Source organism: Scomber scombrus, chromosome 10, assembly GCF_963691925.1.
Source record: "Scomber scombrus chromosome 10, fScoSco1.1, whole genome shotgun sequence".
NCBI lineage: Eukaryota > Metazoa > Chordata > Actinopteri > Scombriformes > Scombridae > Scomber > Scomber scombrus.
The window spans coordinates 31,305,233-31,322,718 of NC_084979.1; the positions used below are offsets into that span (position 1 = coordinate 31,305,233).

At 40.3% G+C, this 17,486-nt stretch overlaps 1 protein-coding gene across 3 annotated transcripts; it reads left to right on the forward strand.

The window, feature by feature from the left end:
- On the forward strand, nucleotides 1-17,466 carry slc35a2 (solute carrier family 35 member 2). 3 transcript variants are annotated; one of them, XR_009925595.1, is made up of 7 exons: nucleotides 1-318; nucleotides 2,615-2,797; nucleotides 3,998-4,149; nucleotides 4,230-4,352; nucleotides 5,038-5,624; nucleotides 6,574-8,758; nucleotides 8,852-9,430. XR_009925595.1 is itself a non-coding variant. In XM_062427496.1 (6 exons), exons 1-6 carry the CDS (start codon nucleotides 255-257, stop codon nucleotides 17,217-17,219), a joined length of 1,137 nt encoding a protein of 378 aa, XP_062283480.1. In that variant the 5' UTR covers nucleotides 1-254; the 3' UTR covers nucleotides 17,220-17,466. The 3 variants fall into 3 exon arrangements, 2 of the variants coding, with proteins under 2 accessions (XP_062283480.1, XP_062283479.1); XM_062427496.1 differs by lacking the exons at nucleotides 6,574-8,758; nucleotides 8,852-9,430 and adding an exon at nucleotides 17,192-17,466; XM_062427495.1 differs by having other exon boundaries at nucleotides 6,574-9,430.
- The last annotated feature ends 20 nt before the right edge of the window (nucleotides 17,467-17,486 follow it).

The following is a 17,486-nucleotide window of genomic DNA, read 5'->3' on the forward strand; positions in this document are numbered from 1 at the left end:
CAGCAGCTGCTCGGCGGACTGCGTCCTCCCGATGCTCCCGGTGCCTCCTCCGCAGGCTCCACAAAAAAAAATATATATACTCTGACAGACCTGCTGCTTCTTCATCTTCCTTCATCATCATCCTCTTCTCCGTCCTCGGATACTAAAACAAGGAGGAGTATCTTTTAGTTTGATCCACACCTTGAAGAAGCCCGGGGCTAGCTGGGGAAGCTAGCCGGGCCACAGCTCCAGACAGGCGGGCAGAGCAGCTCAGCATGGCCGCGGGGAAGCACAGCCAGGCCGGGGAGGAGAAGGCGACGAGTCGGGGTCAGAGTGACGGTACGTGGAGACATGGAGACAAACACACACACACACACACACACACACACACACATACATCAGGGCTGCCATGTTTAGTTTGTGTTTTTATATACATCACTAAAATACATTTCCTGGTTATAAATATAGTTCAGCGTGGAGCTCCAGGTCGGCCAGCACGCGCACAAGGTTAACCCTTAAAGTTATCCACCATGCTTATTAATTATTATCTTTTATATTTTAAACACAATAAACCACAATAATAAAGTAGCTGTTAGCATGTTAGCTCAGCTGGAGGCTAATGGTAAAGCTAGGCTAATTTGCAGCAGCTAACTTCACACTTTAAACTTTAGATTTAGTTGTTTTTTTTAATATAATGAGCAGATTGAGCTGTTTGATGTTGAGTTAATGTTGATGTTTTAATGTGTTTAAGTTTTATATGCGCACGTGTTAAAATGTTAATATAAAGCTGATGAATAAATCAGGTGTGTTAGATTAGTTATGAGAAGACTAGTGAAGGTTTGTGGCTGCTTGGTGACGTGGAGGTTTGACCCGGGTGGGGGTGGGGGGGGGGGGGTTAGTGGTCACACACACACACATATATACACACACACACACACACACACACACACACACACACACACACATATATTCACAGTAACACACACACACACACACACACACACACACACACACACACACACACACATATATATACACAGTAATACACACACACACACACACACACATATATACACACACACACACACACACACACATATACACAATAACACACACAAACACACAGAGTAACAAACTCACACACACACAGTAACTAACACACAGTAACAAACAAAGTCACACACACACACACACACAGAGCTGGTCACACCTATAATTCTGCAGGTAACAACGACACAGTTGTTGCTCTTGTGGTATGTGTGTGTGTGTTTGTATGTTTAGGTGTGTCTCAGGTTTGTGTGTATGTATGTGTGCCAGGTGTGTGTGTGTGTGTGCAAGGTGTGTGTAGGTGTGTGTGGAAGGTGTGTGTAGGTGTGTCTCAGGTCTCAGGTGTGTGTGTAGGTGTGTGTAGGTGTGTGTAGGTGTGTGTAGGTGTGTAGGTAGGTATGTGTGTGTCTCTCAGTCTGTTTCCACTCCATAAATAAAACTAATTAAAGTTTTAAACATTGTCTGCAGTTAAAGTCTGAAGACATTTAATTGATGACGCTTTAGATGATTTCCTGTTGCTATAAAACAGTTTAAAGTTCAGAGCCGGATATACTCAGGAGGTTTTATCTACTTCCTGATCAGAGTTCATGTTTACCAACCTCACACTTTTATTCTTTTCTATGATAAGATACTTTATTATTATTTATTTTATCACTTTATTGGTAAGTAAGGGTTCATGTTAATAAACATTTGTGTATTTATGTCAGAATTAACCTCAAAGACTAGTTTTCATCTCCGGGTCAGCTGTGTTTAAGTTTTATATTTATATTTATATTTATATTTATATTTATATTTATATTTATATTTATATTCCACACGTGTTAACATGTTAATATAAAGCTGATGTATAAATCAGGTGTGTTAGATTAGTTATGAGACGATTAGTGAAGGTTTGTGGCTGTTTGGTGACGTGGAGGTTTGACTCAAAGGGGACACACACATACACACACACACATTTATATACACACACACACACTTATATACACACACACACACACAGTAACACGCACACATATATACACACACATACACACACACACATTTATATACACACACACACACTTATATACACACACACACACACAGTAACACGCACACATATATACACACACACACACACAGTAACACAGTAACACACACACGCACACAGTAACACACACATTGAGTAACACACACACATATACACACACACAGTCACACACACAGTCACACACACATATACACACACACAGTCACACACACTCACAGTAACACACACATAACACACACACAGTCACACACACACACACACACAGTCACAAACATATATACACACACACACAGTCACACACACATATACACACACACACAGTCACACACACACACACACACAGTCACACACAGTCACACACACACACATATACACACACAGTAACACATTATATCCACATTACTGATGATTAACTATCAGTGAGAAGCATCAATAATCATCCTACAATATAAAAAGGGAGTTTTTCTTGTTTCTGTCACCAAGTGCTGCTCATGTTGAATAATGATTAATATAAACATCAGTATGTCTGACCGCGTGTGTGTGTGTTTGTGTCTCCAGCCAACAGGAAGTTGAAGTACATCAGTCTGGCCGTGCTCGTCGTCCAGAATGCGTCGCTCATCCTCAGCATCCGATACGTCCGCACGTTGCCGGGCGACCGCTTCTTCACCACGTCGGCCGTCGTCATGGCGGAGATCCTGAAGGTCCTGACGTGTCTGCTCATCATCCTGTTGCAGAAGAAGTGTGAGTCACAGTCAGAGTCAGAGCATGGAGGGTTAAACTTTGATTATTCAGTTTATTTAAATAAGTAAATAAATAAAATATTAACTAAAACACAGATTAACTTCTTCAGGTTCCTGCAGAGTTTTACAAAATATCTGATTCTTTGATTTAAAAGTCATAAAAACATAACTAAGAGAAGTGAACTACGACTCCCATGATGCATCTGTGTAACAACCATCCAATCACAGAGCTCCACAAACATCAATCTGAAGCTAAAGATTAAACTTGATTAAACACTCAGTTTTAAATCAGTTTTTATGATCAATCCGGTAACCGTGGCGATGCCTGACTGGCTTCTTCTCCATAGCAACAGCAGCTGAGGATCATGGGTATTGTAGTAATGTGTTATGTGCATGTGAGTGAGGAATAGGTGGAGATATACAACTGTGTTTGCATTAAATCTGCTTGTTTTAACCAAGATTATTATACAAGATGTTTATTTCTAACTATGTTTAAGTTTTCAGTTTTCACTAGATTTAATTTCCAGTTTATTTCTGTTAATTCCCATGGAAAGTTTCCAGGAAAGTTTCCAAAATCCCAGAACCTTGCAACCTTGGTCATCAGCCAGTATTTTTTAGGACATTAAAGCTTCTTAACCCTCCTGTTGTCCTCGAGTCAAGTAAGGAAGGAAGGAAGGAAGGGAGGGAGGGAGGAAGGAAGGAAGGAAGGGAGGGAGGAAGGAAGAAAGAAAGAAGAAGGAAAGAAAGGAGGAGGGAGGGAGCAAGGAATGAGGGAAGAAGGAAGGAAGGAAGGAAAGTAGGAAGGAAGGGAGGAAGAAGGAAGGAAAGGAGAGAGGGAGGAAGGAAGGAGGGAAGGAAAGGAGGGAGGAGGAAGAGAGGGAGGGAGGGAGGAAGGAAGGAAAGTAGGAAGGAGGAAGGAGGGGAGGAAAGGAGGGAGGGAGAAAGAAGGAAGGAGGAAATGAAATAAGGAAGGGGGGAGGAAAGAAAGAGAGAACGAGGGAGGGAGGAAGGACACAAGGAAGGAAGGGAGGAAAGAAGGAACAGTCAAAACAGACGTCACTGATAGTTGCAGCTGTAGATCAGATATTAGTCAGGATTTAATTTAGACTGATTTTATTAATGAAACTAAAACTAGAATCAATGTAAAAATCATTTTAATATCTAATGAAAGTCTTCTCTCTCTGTGTGTGTGTATCTACAGTCAGTGTGAAGGAGACGGCTTCCTTCCTGCTTGACTCCATAGTGTTTCAGTATAAAGACACTCTGAAGCTCGCCGTCCCGTCTCTCATCTACACGCTGCAGAACAACCTGCAGTACGTCGCCATCTCCAACCTGCCGGCCGCCACCTTCCAGGTCAGACCCCGCCTCCACCTGGGACTCACTGATCGATTGATTGATTGATTGATTGATTGATAGATTCTCCTCCCTCTCAGGTGACGTATCAGCTGAAGATCCTCACCACGGCTCTGTTCAGTGTGATGATGTTGAGGAAATCTCTGTCCAGAGTTCAGTGGATCTCTCTGCTGCTGCTATTCGGCGGCGTCGCCATCGTCCAGGTAAGCCCCGCCCCCCCCAGCGCACCTGTCAATCATCTTCAGCTCACCTGTCTGTCTCCTCCATCTCACCTGTCAATCATCTTCATCTCACCTGTCAATCATCTTCATCTCACCTGTCAATCATCTCCATCTCACCTGTCAATCATCTCCATCTCACCTGTCAATCATCTCCATCTCACCTGTCAATCATCTCCATCTCACCTGTCAATCATCTCCATCTCACCTGTCAATCATCTCCATCTCACCTGTCAATCATCTCCATCTCACATGTCAATCATCTTCATCTCACCTGTCAATCATCTCCATCTCACCTGTCAATCATCTTCATCTCACCTGTCAATCATCTTCATCTCACCTGTCTGTAATTGATTATTTAAATAGTTAACTGTTCTTTAAATATAATATTATTTATTTTTAATATTCTTTTGAGGCATTTTTAGCTGCTTTATGTTTTAAAGGTTTAAACTTGTTACTGTCAGATCAATAATATTGATTGGTTGATTAACTAATTGTTGCAAATAATAAATATATTAATTTTAAATGTTTTTATTGACTTGTTTTATTTTAACTTCGGTTTAAACTTCAGGTTGTTGTCAGATCAATAGTTCAGGTCATTGATGTATTGATTGATTAGTTGACTGATGTATTGATGTATTGATCTATTGATGTATTGATCTCCTCTCAGGTGCAACAGGAGGGGAATAAGGAAGCGTCTCTTTCGGACAGCTCCTCCCAGAACTACACGGTGGGTCTGGTTGCCGTGGTGATCAGCTGCATGTCGTCGGGCTTCGCCGGCGTTTACTTTGAGAAGATCCTGAAGGGCAGCGCCGCGTCCGTGTGGCTCCGCAACGTGCAGCTGGGCCTGTTCGGCATGGCGCTCGGCATGCTGGGAATGTGGTGGAACGACGGCGCCGCCATCGCCGAGCACGGCTTCCTGTTCGGCTACACCGGCATGGTGTGGTGCGTCATCTTCAACCAGGCGTTCGGCGGGCTGCTGGTCGCCGTCGTCGTCAAGTACGCCGACAACATCCTGAAGGGCTTCGCCACGTCCTTCTCCATCATCGTCTCCACGGTGACGTCCATCTACCTGTTCGGTTTCCACGTCGACCTGATGTTCACGGCGGGGGCGGGGCTCGTCATCGGCGCCGTCTACATGTACAGCCTCCCCAAAGCGGCCGGCGGCTCCTCGTCACCGGGCGCCTCCTCCTCGGCCTCCTCGGTGGCGGCGGCGGGGGCGGAGCGAGGCACCGAGATGGAGGCGTTCCTTCCAAAGTCAGTGCTGGTGAAGTGACTCCTCCCCCGCTCCTCCTCCTCCTCCTCCTCTCTTTAACTTCCTGTCTGCTGTCAGTGGGGTCAAAACTATCGCTGAGGTTCATCTGCTGCTCGCTCTGCACCTCCTCCTAACTCGCACACCTCCTCTTGACTCCTGCTTCGTTCGACCTCCTCCTGTGATTCTCCGAGTCTCTTCCTGATTTCCCTCTCCTGACCTCCTTCTAACTCCTCACCTCCTCCTAACTTACTCACCTCCTCCTGACTCCTGACCTCTTCCTGTGATTCTCCGAGCCTCCTCCCTCCTGATTTCCTTCTCCAGATCTTCTGCACCTCCTTCTCACCATAACTCCTTAACTTTTCCTGACTCACTCCTCACCTCCTCCTAAACCTCCTTACATCTTCCTGACCTCCTCCTTTCCCTCCGTCCTCCTTACCTCCTCCTGCAGATTTTCTCCACACCTCCTTCTGATCTCCTGGACCTCCTGACCTCCTCCTCACTTATTCCTCATCTAATAAAAACAAACACCTCCTATTTTCTCCTCCTGAGCTCCAAACTCAGAGACCTAAAGACTGACGGAGGAGGAGAAACAGGAGGAGGAGCAGCTTTATTTCACTCATCTCTGCTCTCCATCACAGCCTCCTGAACTATAAACAAACCTCCTCCCTTCCTGTTTCCTCCTCCTGTGATGAAGAGGAGGAAGAGGAGGAGTCGACCACCTCCTCAAACCTGACGCTGACGCAGAGGAGAGCAGAGACCGACTCCTCACTTCTCCTGCTTTTAACTCTTAACTCTCTGCTTCTGTTGATTTAACCTCCTCTCAGGAGCAGCAGCAGGAGGAGGAGGAAGAGGAGGAGGAGATGAAGGTTGACTCCTCCTCCTCCCTACTCCTTCCTCCTCTTTCTTCTCAAACACTAATCTCTCTCCTCTCTCCTCCTCCTCTTGCCTCAGAGCTCAGGGAGGCGACACATCTCCTCCCTCTGCCGTCCACATCACAGACTAACAGCTCAAAGCACAACAGCAGGAGGAGGAGGAGGAGCAGGATGAGGAAGAGGAGGATGAGGAGGAAGGAGGAAGGAGCTTCGGCGTCTGACCACCACCTCTCTCTCTCTCTCTCTCTCTCTGTTTCCTGTTTGTTTTTGTTTTTTTCGCCCTTTCTGCCTTAAAACTCGTTTCTTTACTTAAAAAAAACTGAATGAAAAGAGAAAAAAAGCCTTACGCTGATTATAGATAATATATTGATTATTGATTATTGATTATTGTTCCTGCTGGAAATCAATACAGATCAATACAAATCAATACAAATCAATAATCTGCAGTCTGATCGAATGTTTTCACTGTGCAGCGTCGACTGAAGTTTATCTTATTATTATTATTATTATTATTATTATTATGATCAATAAGGCAGCAGAGATTTCCTGATCAGTTTTATCTGGGTATTGATCCGTAGCTCCTGAAATAAAAACAGAAAATATAATAAATATCATAGAACATATTCACAGATACCAATAAATCTGTGATAATTAATCAATAATTAAAACTCATTGTGAATATTTGCAGAGCTTTAATGATCAGCTGATTGACAGGAAATGAATCGATAATCATTTTAAGCAGAAACGCAGATTATTTAATTTAAATATTTGAGGTTTTTCTGTCGTAAACTGAATATTTTTGCATTTTGAACGAAGCTCCGACTGATATTAGAATAAATAATATAAATGTCGTTAATATGTTTTATTTAACATATAATGAGATTACAGTCGCTGCTCTATCTGCTTTAAAGACAATAAAAACAAAACACACACATGCAGCTAAAGATGACATAGTAGGAGAGTTTACTATACATATAAAAGAATTAGGGAGTAAAAAAACTCAGATATTTGCAGATAAACATATTTTTGTAATGAAGGATTTATATTTTACAGTTCAACAAATAATCTTTACTGTATAAAATGACTCGTTTAGTGCATTAAAACAGTAAATCTCTGAGAATTTAATACAGATTAGCTAAGAAAATATGCATAAAATGAAGCCAATATAACTTTAATTATATAGATTTTAAATATCGGCTCATATTTGACAACATACCTGTGATTGGTTAATATCAGCTGATCAATATATCGTCTGGCTCCGATTTTAAAACCCTTAAATCGTCACTTTTGTCTTTAATTAATTACATAAACTGAAATTTTTCTTGTATTTTATAAAAAAAAACAATTAATAATCAAGAAAAGACTCATTAGATGAATCTTTAATTAAAATCTTTGCTGCTGATTATTGTAAATGACAACCGATCGCTCGTTATCGATCTTTTAACGTCTAAATATTTGCGATCTTTTTGCGGCGCTGCACAGTGAAAACGTGTCTCTGAGGTCAAAGGTCGCGTCCCCGGGTTGAGACGGGGGGGGGGGGGGGGTCGTTGTGTTCGGTGCCTTTTTTTCTTCTTCATCTGTACAGAAGCCATAAGACGATGATGACGATGACGAAGGTGTGTACAGTTAGCCGTGTACAGTCACAAAACAAACACCATGACTAGTTTCTTTGTTCGGGTTTTTTGAGGGACGACAAAAAAAAAAGTCTCCGGTCGGTCGCCACGACGACGGGATCGGAGACGAGGGTGGGGAGGAAGAATGAATGTGCTCGTTGATTGGAGCATCTCCTTTTTTTATTATAATTATTAATGAATCATAATTTTATTATAATGTTCTTCTCATCAAATGTGTCCCGATGCAGGCGCCTCGTTAAAGATGGCATCCTGCTGCAGCCGCCTCGTTAAAGATGGCATCCTGCTGCAGCCGCCTCGTTAAAAATGGCGTCCCTCTGCAGGCGCCTCGTTAAAGATGGCATCCTATTGGAGACGCCTCGTTAAACATGGCGTCCTGATGGAGGTGCCTCGTTAAAGATGGCGTCCTGATGGAGGTGCCTCGTTAAAGATGGCGTCCTCACGGAGGCGCCTCATTAAAGATGGCTTCCCGATGGAGCCGCCTCGTTAAAGATGGCGTCCTCACGGAGGCGCCTCGTTAAAGATGGCGTCCTGATGGAGGCGCCTCGTTAAAGATGGCGTCCTGATGGAGGCGCCTCGTTAAAGATGGCATCCTGATGGAGGTGCCTCGTTAAAGATGGCGTCCTGATGGAGGTGCCTCTTTCAAGATGGCGTCCCACTGCAGCCGCCTAGTTAAAAATGGCGTCCTGCTGCAGCCGCCTCCTTAAAGATGACGTCCTGATGGAGGCGCCTCGTTAAAGATGGCGTCCTGCTGCAGCCGCCTCGTTAAAGATGGCTTCCTGAATGTTTATATTTCTGTTGGACGGAGGGAAGGAAGTCGTGTCTTTGTAGTTTTTGGGGGGGTTTTGTCAGTTAAGCTGCTTCGTTGCTGTTTCACTTTGGGAGGAAAATCTTTGGGTATTTTTGGGTTTTTTTTGTCTCTTCATCGCTGCGAGTCATTGAGAGGATGGGAGACCTGAAATCTCCAAGTCAACATCCAGCAATTAGTCTGTGGTCGTTTAATGAATTAAAATCTGGTTTGTTTAAACTTAAAGCACATTATAAACTGAGATTATAAAGACTTTATTAACTTATATTAATATTGGCGCCACATTAGAGCTGCAACTAACAATTAACCTGCACGTTTATTTTATTAATTCATTGTTCAGAAGTCCGTCACAAATTCTCAAAAGTTTCATTTTTTGTTTCACCGACAATCAAAAAACTAAAAGATGCTAAAAAACAGCAAATATTTACCAGTTTTGAAGAGAAAAAAAAAGACTTTTAAATTATTATATAATCATAATAATCGTCATTAAACATTCAGAGCAGGTGGAGGATCTTTAAATCTGTCGTTTTGTTTTCAGTCAAATAACTTTATTCAGGAGCTTTAATCCAGTTTTTGACACTTGACATTATTTTATCCAGAAAATGTCGAAACACATTAAAAGCAACGTGATTAATGTGATGATCAGGTTTAAATGATCGATAACAATCGACTTTAAAGATTCTCTGCTTGTTTCTGATGAAAAACTAAAGAACAAAACATCAATAGATCCTAATTATTATACTTTCTGTCAAACAAACAAACCCTAACAATGATGACTGCTATTCCTATTAAATATAAACTTCAGCATTTTGGATTAATTTGCTGTTTTGCACAAATAATGAGACAAAAACACCTTAAATTTACCATAAAGTTATTTATTATTTTTGTTTATATTGTGCTTAAATTGTTACTGAAGTCATTAATAAAACACCAGATGTTTTATTAATTAGCATAAAAAGAAACTTGTTTACTAGAGATTCAATTTAAATATTTGATGCGATCATGACGACAGAAATTGATAATTTTGACATATAAGAATGAAAATCTCACTTTGGAGGAAAATCAGTAATTCTTTAAACATTTTCTCCACAAAAATGGTCAAAATTTTCACATTGTGAGCAGAAATCGGTGTTTTCAACATAATATTTACCAAAATTAAAGATTCCTCCTCGATCTTCCGTATAAAGCTGAACTCAGATCAGAGTAATGTCGTCTTTTAGCCTCCGCAGCTCAAAATACAGACAAAAAAAACCCTAAAAAAAACAAAACATTTTTCTCCCAAAGTGTAAAAAAAACTATTTTAAAATGTATTTTTTCATTTAATTTTCATCTCAATCAAAGTCGGTTTGTCTGAAATCTCAAAAAATCAATCAAACTGTGAAAAGAAGGAAAAAAACAAACAAACCAGAAGTCGTGTTTGAGGAACTCCAAAAAATATAAATTAATATATCTGTTTGTTTTTATTTAATGTGTTTTTTTTTTTTTTTGGAAGGTTTTTTTTTCATCTTTTTCTTTTCGGAAGAGGAAAATCAGCCGTCGCTCCAGACTCCGGTACGGAAGTCAAAAGAAGCCAACGTTACTTTTTATTTTATTTATTTTATTATTTTTAATATTAAATCCTTTTATCTGAAGTTGTAAGTTAATTATCTCACATCACCAACAGGATGACGACATTTTTAAGGAGATAAAAATCGTGAGTTTTCTGGAGATAATTACGGAAGTTACGAATTAAAAACAAATCAGATTATTATCCGATAACGTGACTCATCTCTACATACGCTGATGATACATTTCTCTACATTTATTTAATTAATAATGAGAAATACTGAATAATAAAACCACCAATCTGTTATATCAAGATCAAACATTATCACATTTAACTCTTCATAAAGCTACTTTCTTGTTTTTCTTGTAAAAACTTTTTATATATTTGCATTTTTACAAGAAAATATGATAAGAAAAGATACAAAAGCAGCGTTTATTGTTTAATGTTTCACTATCTCAGGATAATTTCTCCAGAAACTGACACATTTTATATCTTCTTACCTTTAATAATGAGATAATTAACTCAACGTAACCAGATAACACTAAAAAAAATAAAGATAAAAAGTAACTTTGGCTTCTTTGGGCTTCAACATTTAAACCAAATATTACAAAACAAACAAAAAGGGACGTTTAACTTCATCTGCAGACTGAAATCTGAATATTTACCAACTCTTTGGGTGTTTTTGGTTCTTTCTCTTTTCAAAAATTCAGAATATTTACATTAAAATCAAGTTTAAACAGTTTAATTTATAGCACACTGTAAAAAGTTACGTTTATTTCTCATGAGCAGATTTCAGCTGCCGGTCTGGAGCGCCACCTGCTGGCCGTTTAAAACATAACATAAAAAGCATCCTGTGTGTTTCTCTGCAGGATGTTTGTTGTTGTTGTTGTTGTTGTTGTTGTTTTGAACGTTTCCTCTTCCTGTCTGAACTCTGGACGCTTTAGTGTGAAACGTGTTCGGACGCTTTCATCACTGATCTGTTAGTTTGCACTTGATTTGTACCGATGCCTCTGAATATGTACATACTTCTTTTGGTAAAAGTTTTATATAAACAAGGAAAATGGATTCAAAAAACTCTTTGTTTGTCTTAATTTAAAGGGAAAGTTTTCATTAAAGTGATGGTTCGGCGTAATTTCGACATAGCATCATATGCACCATGACGTCTATCTAACCACTAATAATGTCTGGGTTGTTATCAAACTTCTACAGTATTATAAATAGGGTCTTTACTCATAAATTGATGCATTGGAAAGTTTGTAAGTACACCAGGAGTTTATAAAAATAACATTTACCTGATGACTTTTACTCTGCTTCTACTGCTAAAGCTGTAAACATCTTCGAAATCTCGCGTGATCGATGAAATCCCGCGAGATCCCCGCAAAGCACATCTAGAGAGCTGTGTGGGGGATCTCGCGAGACCACACGGGATTTCGACGATGTTTACAGCTTTAGCAGTCTTCCTCCTCTCTCTCTTTCTCCTCTTCCTCCCTTTATCTCTTTCTCCTCTTCCTCCTTTCTTTCTTTCTCCTCTTCCTCCTCACTTTTTTTCTCCTCTTCCTCCTCTCTTTCTTTCTCCTCTTCCTCCCTTTATCTCTCCCTTCTCCTCTTCCTCCTTTCTCTCTTTCTCCTTTCTTTCCTTCTCCTCTTCCTCCTCTCTTTTCTGATGACTTTTACTCTGCTGCTAAAGCTGTAAACATCGTCGAAATCTCGCGCTAAATCCCGTGTGGTCTCGCGAAATCCCACACAGATCTCCTGATGTGCTGTGCGGGGATCTCGCGAGACCACACGGGATTTCGACGATGTTTACAGCTTTAGCAGCAGAGTAAAAGCCTTCAGGTAAGTGTTATTTTAATAAACTCCTGGTGTACTTTACAAACTTTCCAATGCATCAATTTATGAATAAAGACCCTATTTATACTACTGTAGAAGTTTGATAACAACCCAGACATTATTAGTGGTTAGATAGACGTCATGGTGCATATGATGCTAGGTCGAAATTACGCCAAACCATCACTTTAAATATGTGACAGATGATTAAAGGACCAGTTCCCAGTGTTCCCAGTGTTCCCAGTGTGTGTTAAAGCTGCAGTCAGGTTTTCCTCTCTGTAATCATTCCTCCTGTTCATGCTGAAGTATGTAGTAGTACTTTATGGAGTAGTAGTAGTAGTAGTAGTAGTAGTACTTTATGTAGTAGCATCACTTCCACAGTAAACATGATGAAGGATGTTCTAATGGTCAGTATGAACAGGAGGAATCATTACAGACACATAAACACACTTACTGTAGGTTTAAGACACATTTGAAACATTATGAACTCGTCCTTTAAATCAATGAAAGGAAAAATATCTGAGATTTCAAGAATGAAGCTTAAAATAAAAAGTTGTAATATATCTCAAAATATTCCAACTTTTTTATTTTTTCTTGAAATGTCAGATTTATTTTTTCTATCTTTCTTTTCTTTCTTGCTGTTTCTTCCATTTAACCCTCCTGTTGTCCTCCAGTCAAGGAAGGAAGGAAGGGAGGGAGGAAAAGAGGAAGGAAGTAAGGAGAGAAGGAAGGAAGAAGGAAGGAAAGGAGGGAGGGAGGAAAAGAGGAAGGAAGTAAGGAGAGAAGGAAGGAAAGGAGGGAGGGAGGAAAAGAGGAAGGAAGTAAGGAGAGAAGGAAGGAAGGAAGTGAGGAAAGGAAGGAAGAAGGAAAGGAGTCAGAGACGAAAAGAGGAAGGAAGTAAGGAGAGAAGGAAGGAAGAAGGAAGGAAAGGAGGGAGGGAGGAAAAGAGGAAGGAAGTAAGGAGAGAAGGAAGGAAGGAAGTGAGGAAAGGAAGGAAAAAGGAAAGGAGTAAGAGACGAAAAGAGGAAGGAAGTAAGGAGAGAAGGAAGGAAGAAGGAAGGAAAGGAGGGAGGGAGGAAAAGAGGAAGGAAGTAAGGAGAGAAGGAAGGAAGTGAGGAAGGAAGGAAGAAAGGAAGGAAGGAAGAAGGAAAGGAAAGGCGTAAGAGACGAAAAGAGGAAGGAAGTAAGAAGGAAGGAAAGGAGGAAGGAAGGAAAGGAGGGAGGGAGGAAAAGAGGAAGGAAGTAAGGAGAGAAGGAAGGAAGGAAGAAAGGAAGGAAGGAAGAAGGAAAGGAAAGGAGTAAGAGACGAAAAGAGGAAGGAAGTAAGGAGAGAAGGAAGGAAAGGAGGGAGGGAGGAAAAGAGGAAGGAAGTAAGGAGAGAAGGAAGGAAGGAAGTGAGGAAGGAAGGAAAAAAGGAAGGAAGGAAGAAGGAAAGGAGTAAGAGACGAAAAGAGGAAGGAAGTAAGGAGAGAAGGAAGGAAAGGAGGGAGGGAGGAAAAGAGGAAGGAAGTAAGGAGAGAAGGAAGGAAGGAAGTGAGGAAGGAAGGAAGAAAGGAAGGAAGAAGGAAAGGAAAGGAGTAAGAGACGAAAAGAGGAAGGAAGTAAGAAGGAAGGAAAGGAGGAAGGGAGGAAAGAAGAAACAGTCATAACAGACGGGGTCAGTTTGACCCGGGAGGACGACAGGAAGGTTAAAGCTTTAATATTTTCATACAGAAGAAAACAAACACGTCAAAGCTCTGATCCACTACAGCTGATCACAGAAGGGCAGAAAAATAAAAACACACAAAGAGAAACATGGTTTAAAATCATAAAACTATATTTCCTCCTTAAAAAATTTAAACAACTCTACAAAGTAAACATATGACAGTAAAACATGTAATAAAAGTGTTTATTTTTCAGTCATTCAACATAAAAATACATATAAAAAAGCCAAAAGCATAAAAATAGACCAATTATTAATATATATATATATAATAAAAGCAGTAATATTACAGAAGTATAACACATTGAATATGATGGTTTAGATCCTGCTTTAAACATTAAAGATGAAATAAATGAGTTTTTATGACGGATTCATTCACAGCTGCAACTAACACTTATTTTAATTATTAATTAATCAGCTGATTAATCATCCAATGAGGGAAAAGTCAAGAGTTGCAGCTCTGGTCCGGTTTGTTTCCTCGCCATCATCGGGTCTCGACTCTGTGTCTCCTCCTTCCTGCTTCCTGCTTCCTCCTTCCTGCTTCCTGCTTCCTGCTTCCTGCGGTTCATCCTGGTAGAAGACGAACTCTGAAGATTTTAGTGTAAAATTGTTTTTAATTAAACTGAACACAGAAATCTAAGGAAGCCCTGAAAGGCAAATGAGAGGTTTTAATTAACCCTTTTAATGCTGTCATATATAATAATATCAGTCAGAAAGAGGAACAGCTGAGCAGACACTGAACACAGCGTCACCTGAAGGCACCATAGAGCATCATGGGAGTGTAGTTTTTTCCTTGCAGTCTAACTACTTCTCCTCCTCCTCCTCCTCTTCCTCTGTTTGTGTCTTTGATCAAACTGCACACAGAAATCTACGGAAGCCCTGAAAGGCAAATGAGAGGTTTTAATTAACCCTCCTGTTGTCCTCGAGTCAAGGAGGGAAGGGAGGAAGAATGAAGGAAAGGAGGAAGGAAGAAGGAGAGGAAAGGAAAGAGGAAGGAAGGGAGGAAAGGAAAGAAGGAAGGACGAAGGAAGGAAGGAAGATGGAAGGAAGGGAAGAAGAAGGAAGGAAAGGAGGGAGGAAGGAAGGGAAGACGGAAGGAAAGGAGGGAGGAAGGAAGGGAAGACGGAAGGAAAGGAGGGAGGAAGAAGGAAGGGAAGAAGGAGTGAGGGTGTGAGGGAGAAAGGAGAAGAGGAAGGAAGGAAAGAAGGACAGGGGGATGGAGGAAGGAAGGGAGGAAAGAACAGTCAAAACAGACGGGGTCAATTGTGTAAAATATTGTTTTTTATTATAAAGACACAAATCTGATTTAATACTAAGAGTTTTTTTTTCTTTTAGTGAAAACAGTTTAGAGCAGATTATAACTATTTAAAATACATTTAGAGGCCAAAGAAAGAAGAGACATTATAATAATAATAATAATGTTTTATAATATATTAACTTTGTGTTTTAGATTAGATAATAAATGCTTTCATCCAGTTTATAACAGCAGGTGGCGCACGTCTGCCCTCTGGTGGCTGAAATGAGTATTACAACAACAACAACTTTATTTTCTCCTGTTTAACAGATCAGATAAAAGAATAAAAGAAGTTATAATTATTATCCTGGATTCTCCTCACTGTAACACAAGAGAGGAAATCATTTAGATCAGAAGTAGAACAGGGATTCAAATAAATGAATAAAAAATCACTCACTTTCTCTTTCAGGGCTTCCGTAGAAAAACTGACAGACAGGCAAAATATTATTTAATTATTGTTCAGTCTATAAAAATCATTATTTTCCAGTTCTGAAAGTAACTAAGTACATTTACTCAGATACAGTTTGAGGTACTTGTACTTTACTGCAGTACAGTTTGAAGTACTTATACTTTACAGTAGTACAGTTTGAGGTACTTGTACTTAACTGCAGTACAGTCATACACTCATAATACTGCAGTACTTTTACTGTAATACTGCATACTACATCGCTCATAATACTGCAGTACTTTTACTGTAATACTGCATACTACATCGCTCATAATACTGCAGTACTTTTACTGTAATACTGCATACTACATCACTCATAATACTGCAGTACTTTTACTGTAATACTGCATACTACATCACTCATAATACTGCAGTACTTTTACTGTAATACTGCATACTACATCACTATAATACTGCAGTACTTTTACTGTAATACTGCATACTACATCACTCATAATACTGCAGTACTTTTACTGTAATACTGTATACTACATCACTCATAATACTGCAGTACTTTTACTGTAATACTGCATACTACATCGCTCATAATACTGCAGTACTTTTACTGTAATACTGCATACTACATCGCTCATAATACTGCAGTACTTTTACTGTAATACTGCATACTACATCGCTCATAATACTGCAGTACTTTTACCGTAATACTGCATACTACATCACTCATAATACTGCAGTACTTTTACTGTAATACTGCATACTACATCACTATAATACTGCAGTACTTTTACTGTAATACTGCATACTACATCGCTCATAATACTGCAGTACTTTTACTGTAATACTGCATACTACATCACTCATAATACTGCAGTACTTTTACTGTAATACTGCATACTACATCGCTCATAATACTGCAGTACTTTTACTGTAATACTGCATACTACATCGCTCATAATACTGCAGTACTTTTACTGTAATACTGCATACTACATCGCTCATAATACTGCAGTACTTTTACCGTAATACTGCATACTACATCACTCATAATACTGCAGTACTTTTACTGTAATACTGCATACTACATCACTCATAATACTGCAGTACTTTTACTGTAATACTGCATACTACATCACTCATAATACTGCAGTACTTTTAATGATGTCATATATATAATAATATCAGTCAGAGAGAGGAAGGAACAGCTGATCCAAGACTGAATACAACGTCACCTGAAGGCACCATAGATCATCATGGGAAGTGTAGTTGTTTCTTGCAGTCTAACTACTTCTTCTTCTCCTCCTCCTCCTCCTCCTCCTCCTCCTCCTCCTCTTCTCCTCCTCCTCCTCCTCCTCCTCCTCCTCCTCTTCCTCCTCCTCCTCCTCCTCCTCCTCCTCCTCCTCCTCCTCTTCCTCCTCCTCCTCCTCCTCCTCCTCCTCCTCCTCCTCCTCCTCCCCCTCCTCTTCCTCTGTCTGTCCTCCAGGTGTGAAGGTAAAGAAAAAGGATCCTGAGAGGACGGATGACGACAGCCTCTCTCAGCCCCACAGCGCCCCCCACTGGTCCGATCACAGTACTGCAACACTCCTGGAACACTTCTGTGTAATAATGAGAATAATTTAACTTTATGGTGCTTCAGCCTCTAAGCTTTAAACCACAGTGCCTTCATGCATCTGCTGCTGTGAACTTTAACCTTTAACCCTCCTGTCGTCCTCCCGGGTCAAATTGACCCCGTCTGTTTTGGCTGTTCCTTCTTTCCTCCCTTCCTTCCTTCCTTCTTC

Coding starts and splice junctions, on each gene's coding strand:
- slc35a2 (XM_062427495.1), top strand. CDS start 255: ATGGCCGCGGGGAAGCACAGCCAGGCCGGGGAGGAGAAGGCGACGAGT. Junction 319..2,614: donor GAGTCGGGGTCAGAGTGACG/GTACGTGGAGAC, acceptor TTGTGTCTCCAG/CCAACAGGAAGTTGAAGTAC. Junction 5,625..6,573: donor ATGGAGGCGTTCCTTCCAAA/GTCAGTGCTGGT, acceptor CTCTTGCCTCAG/AGCTCAGGGAGGCGACACAT.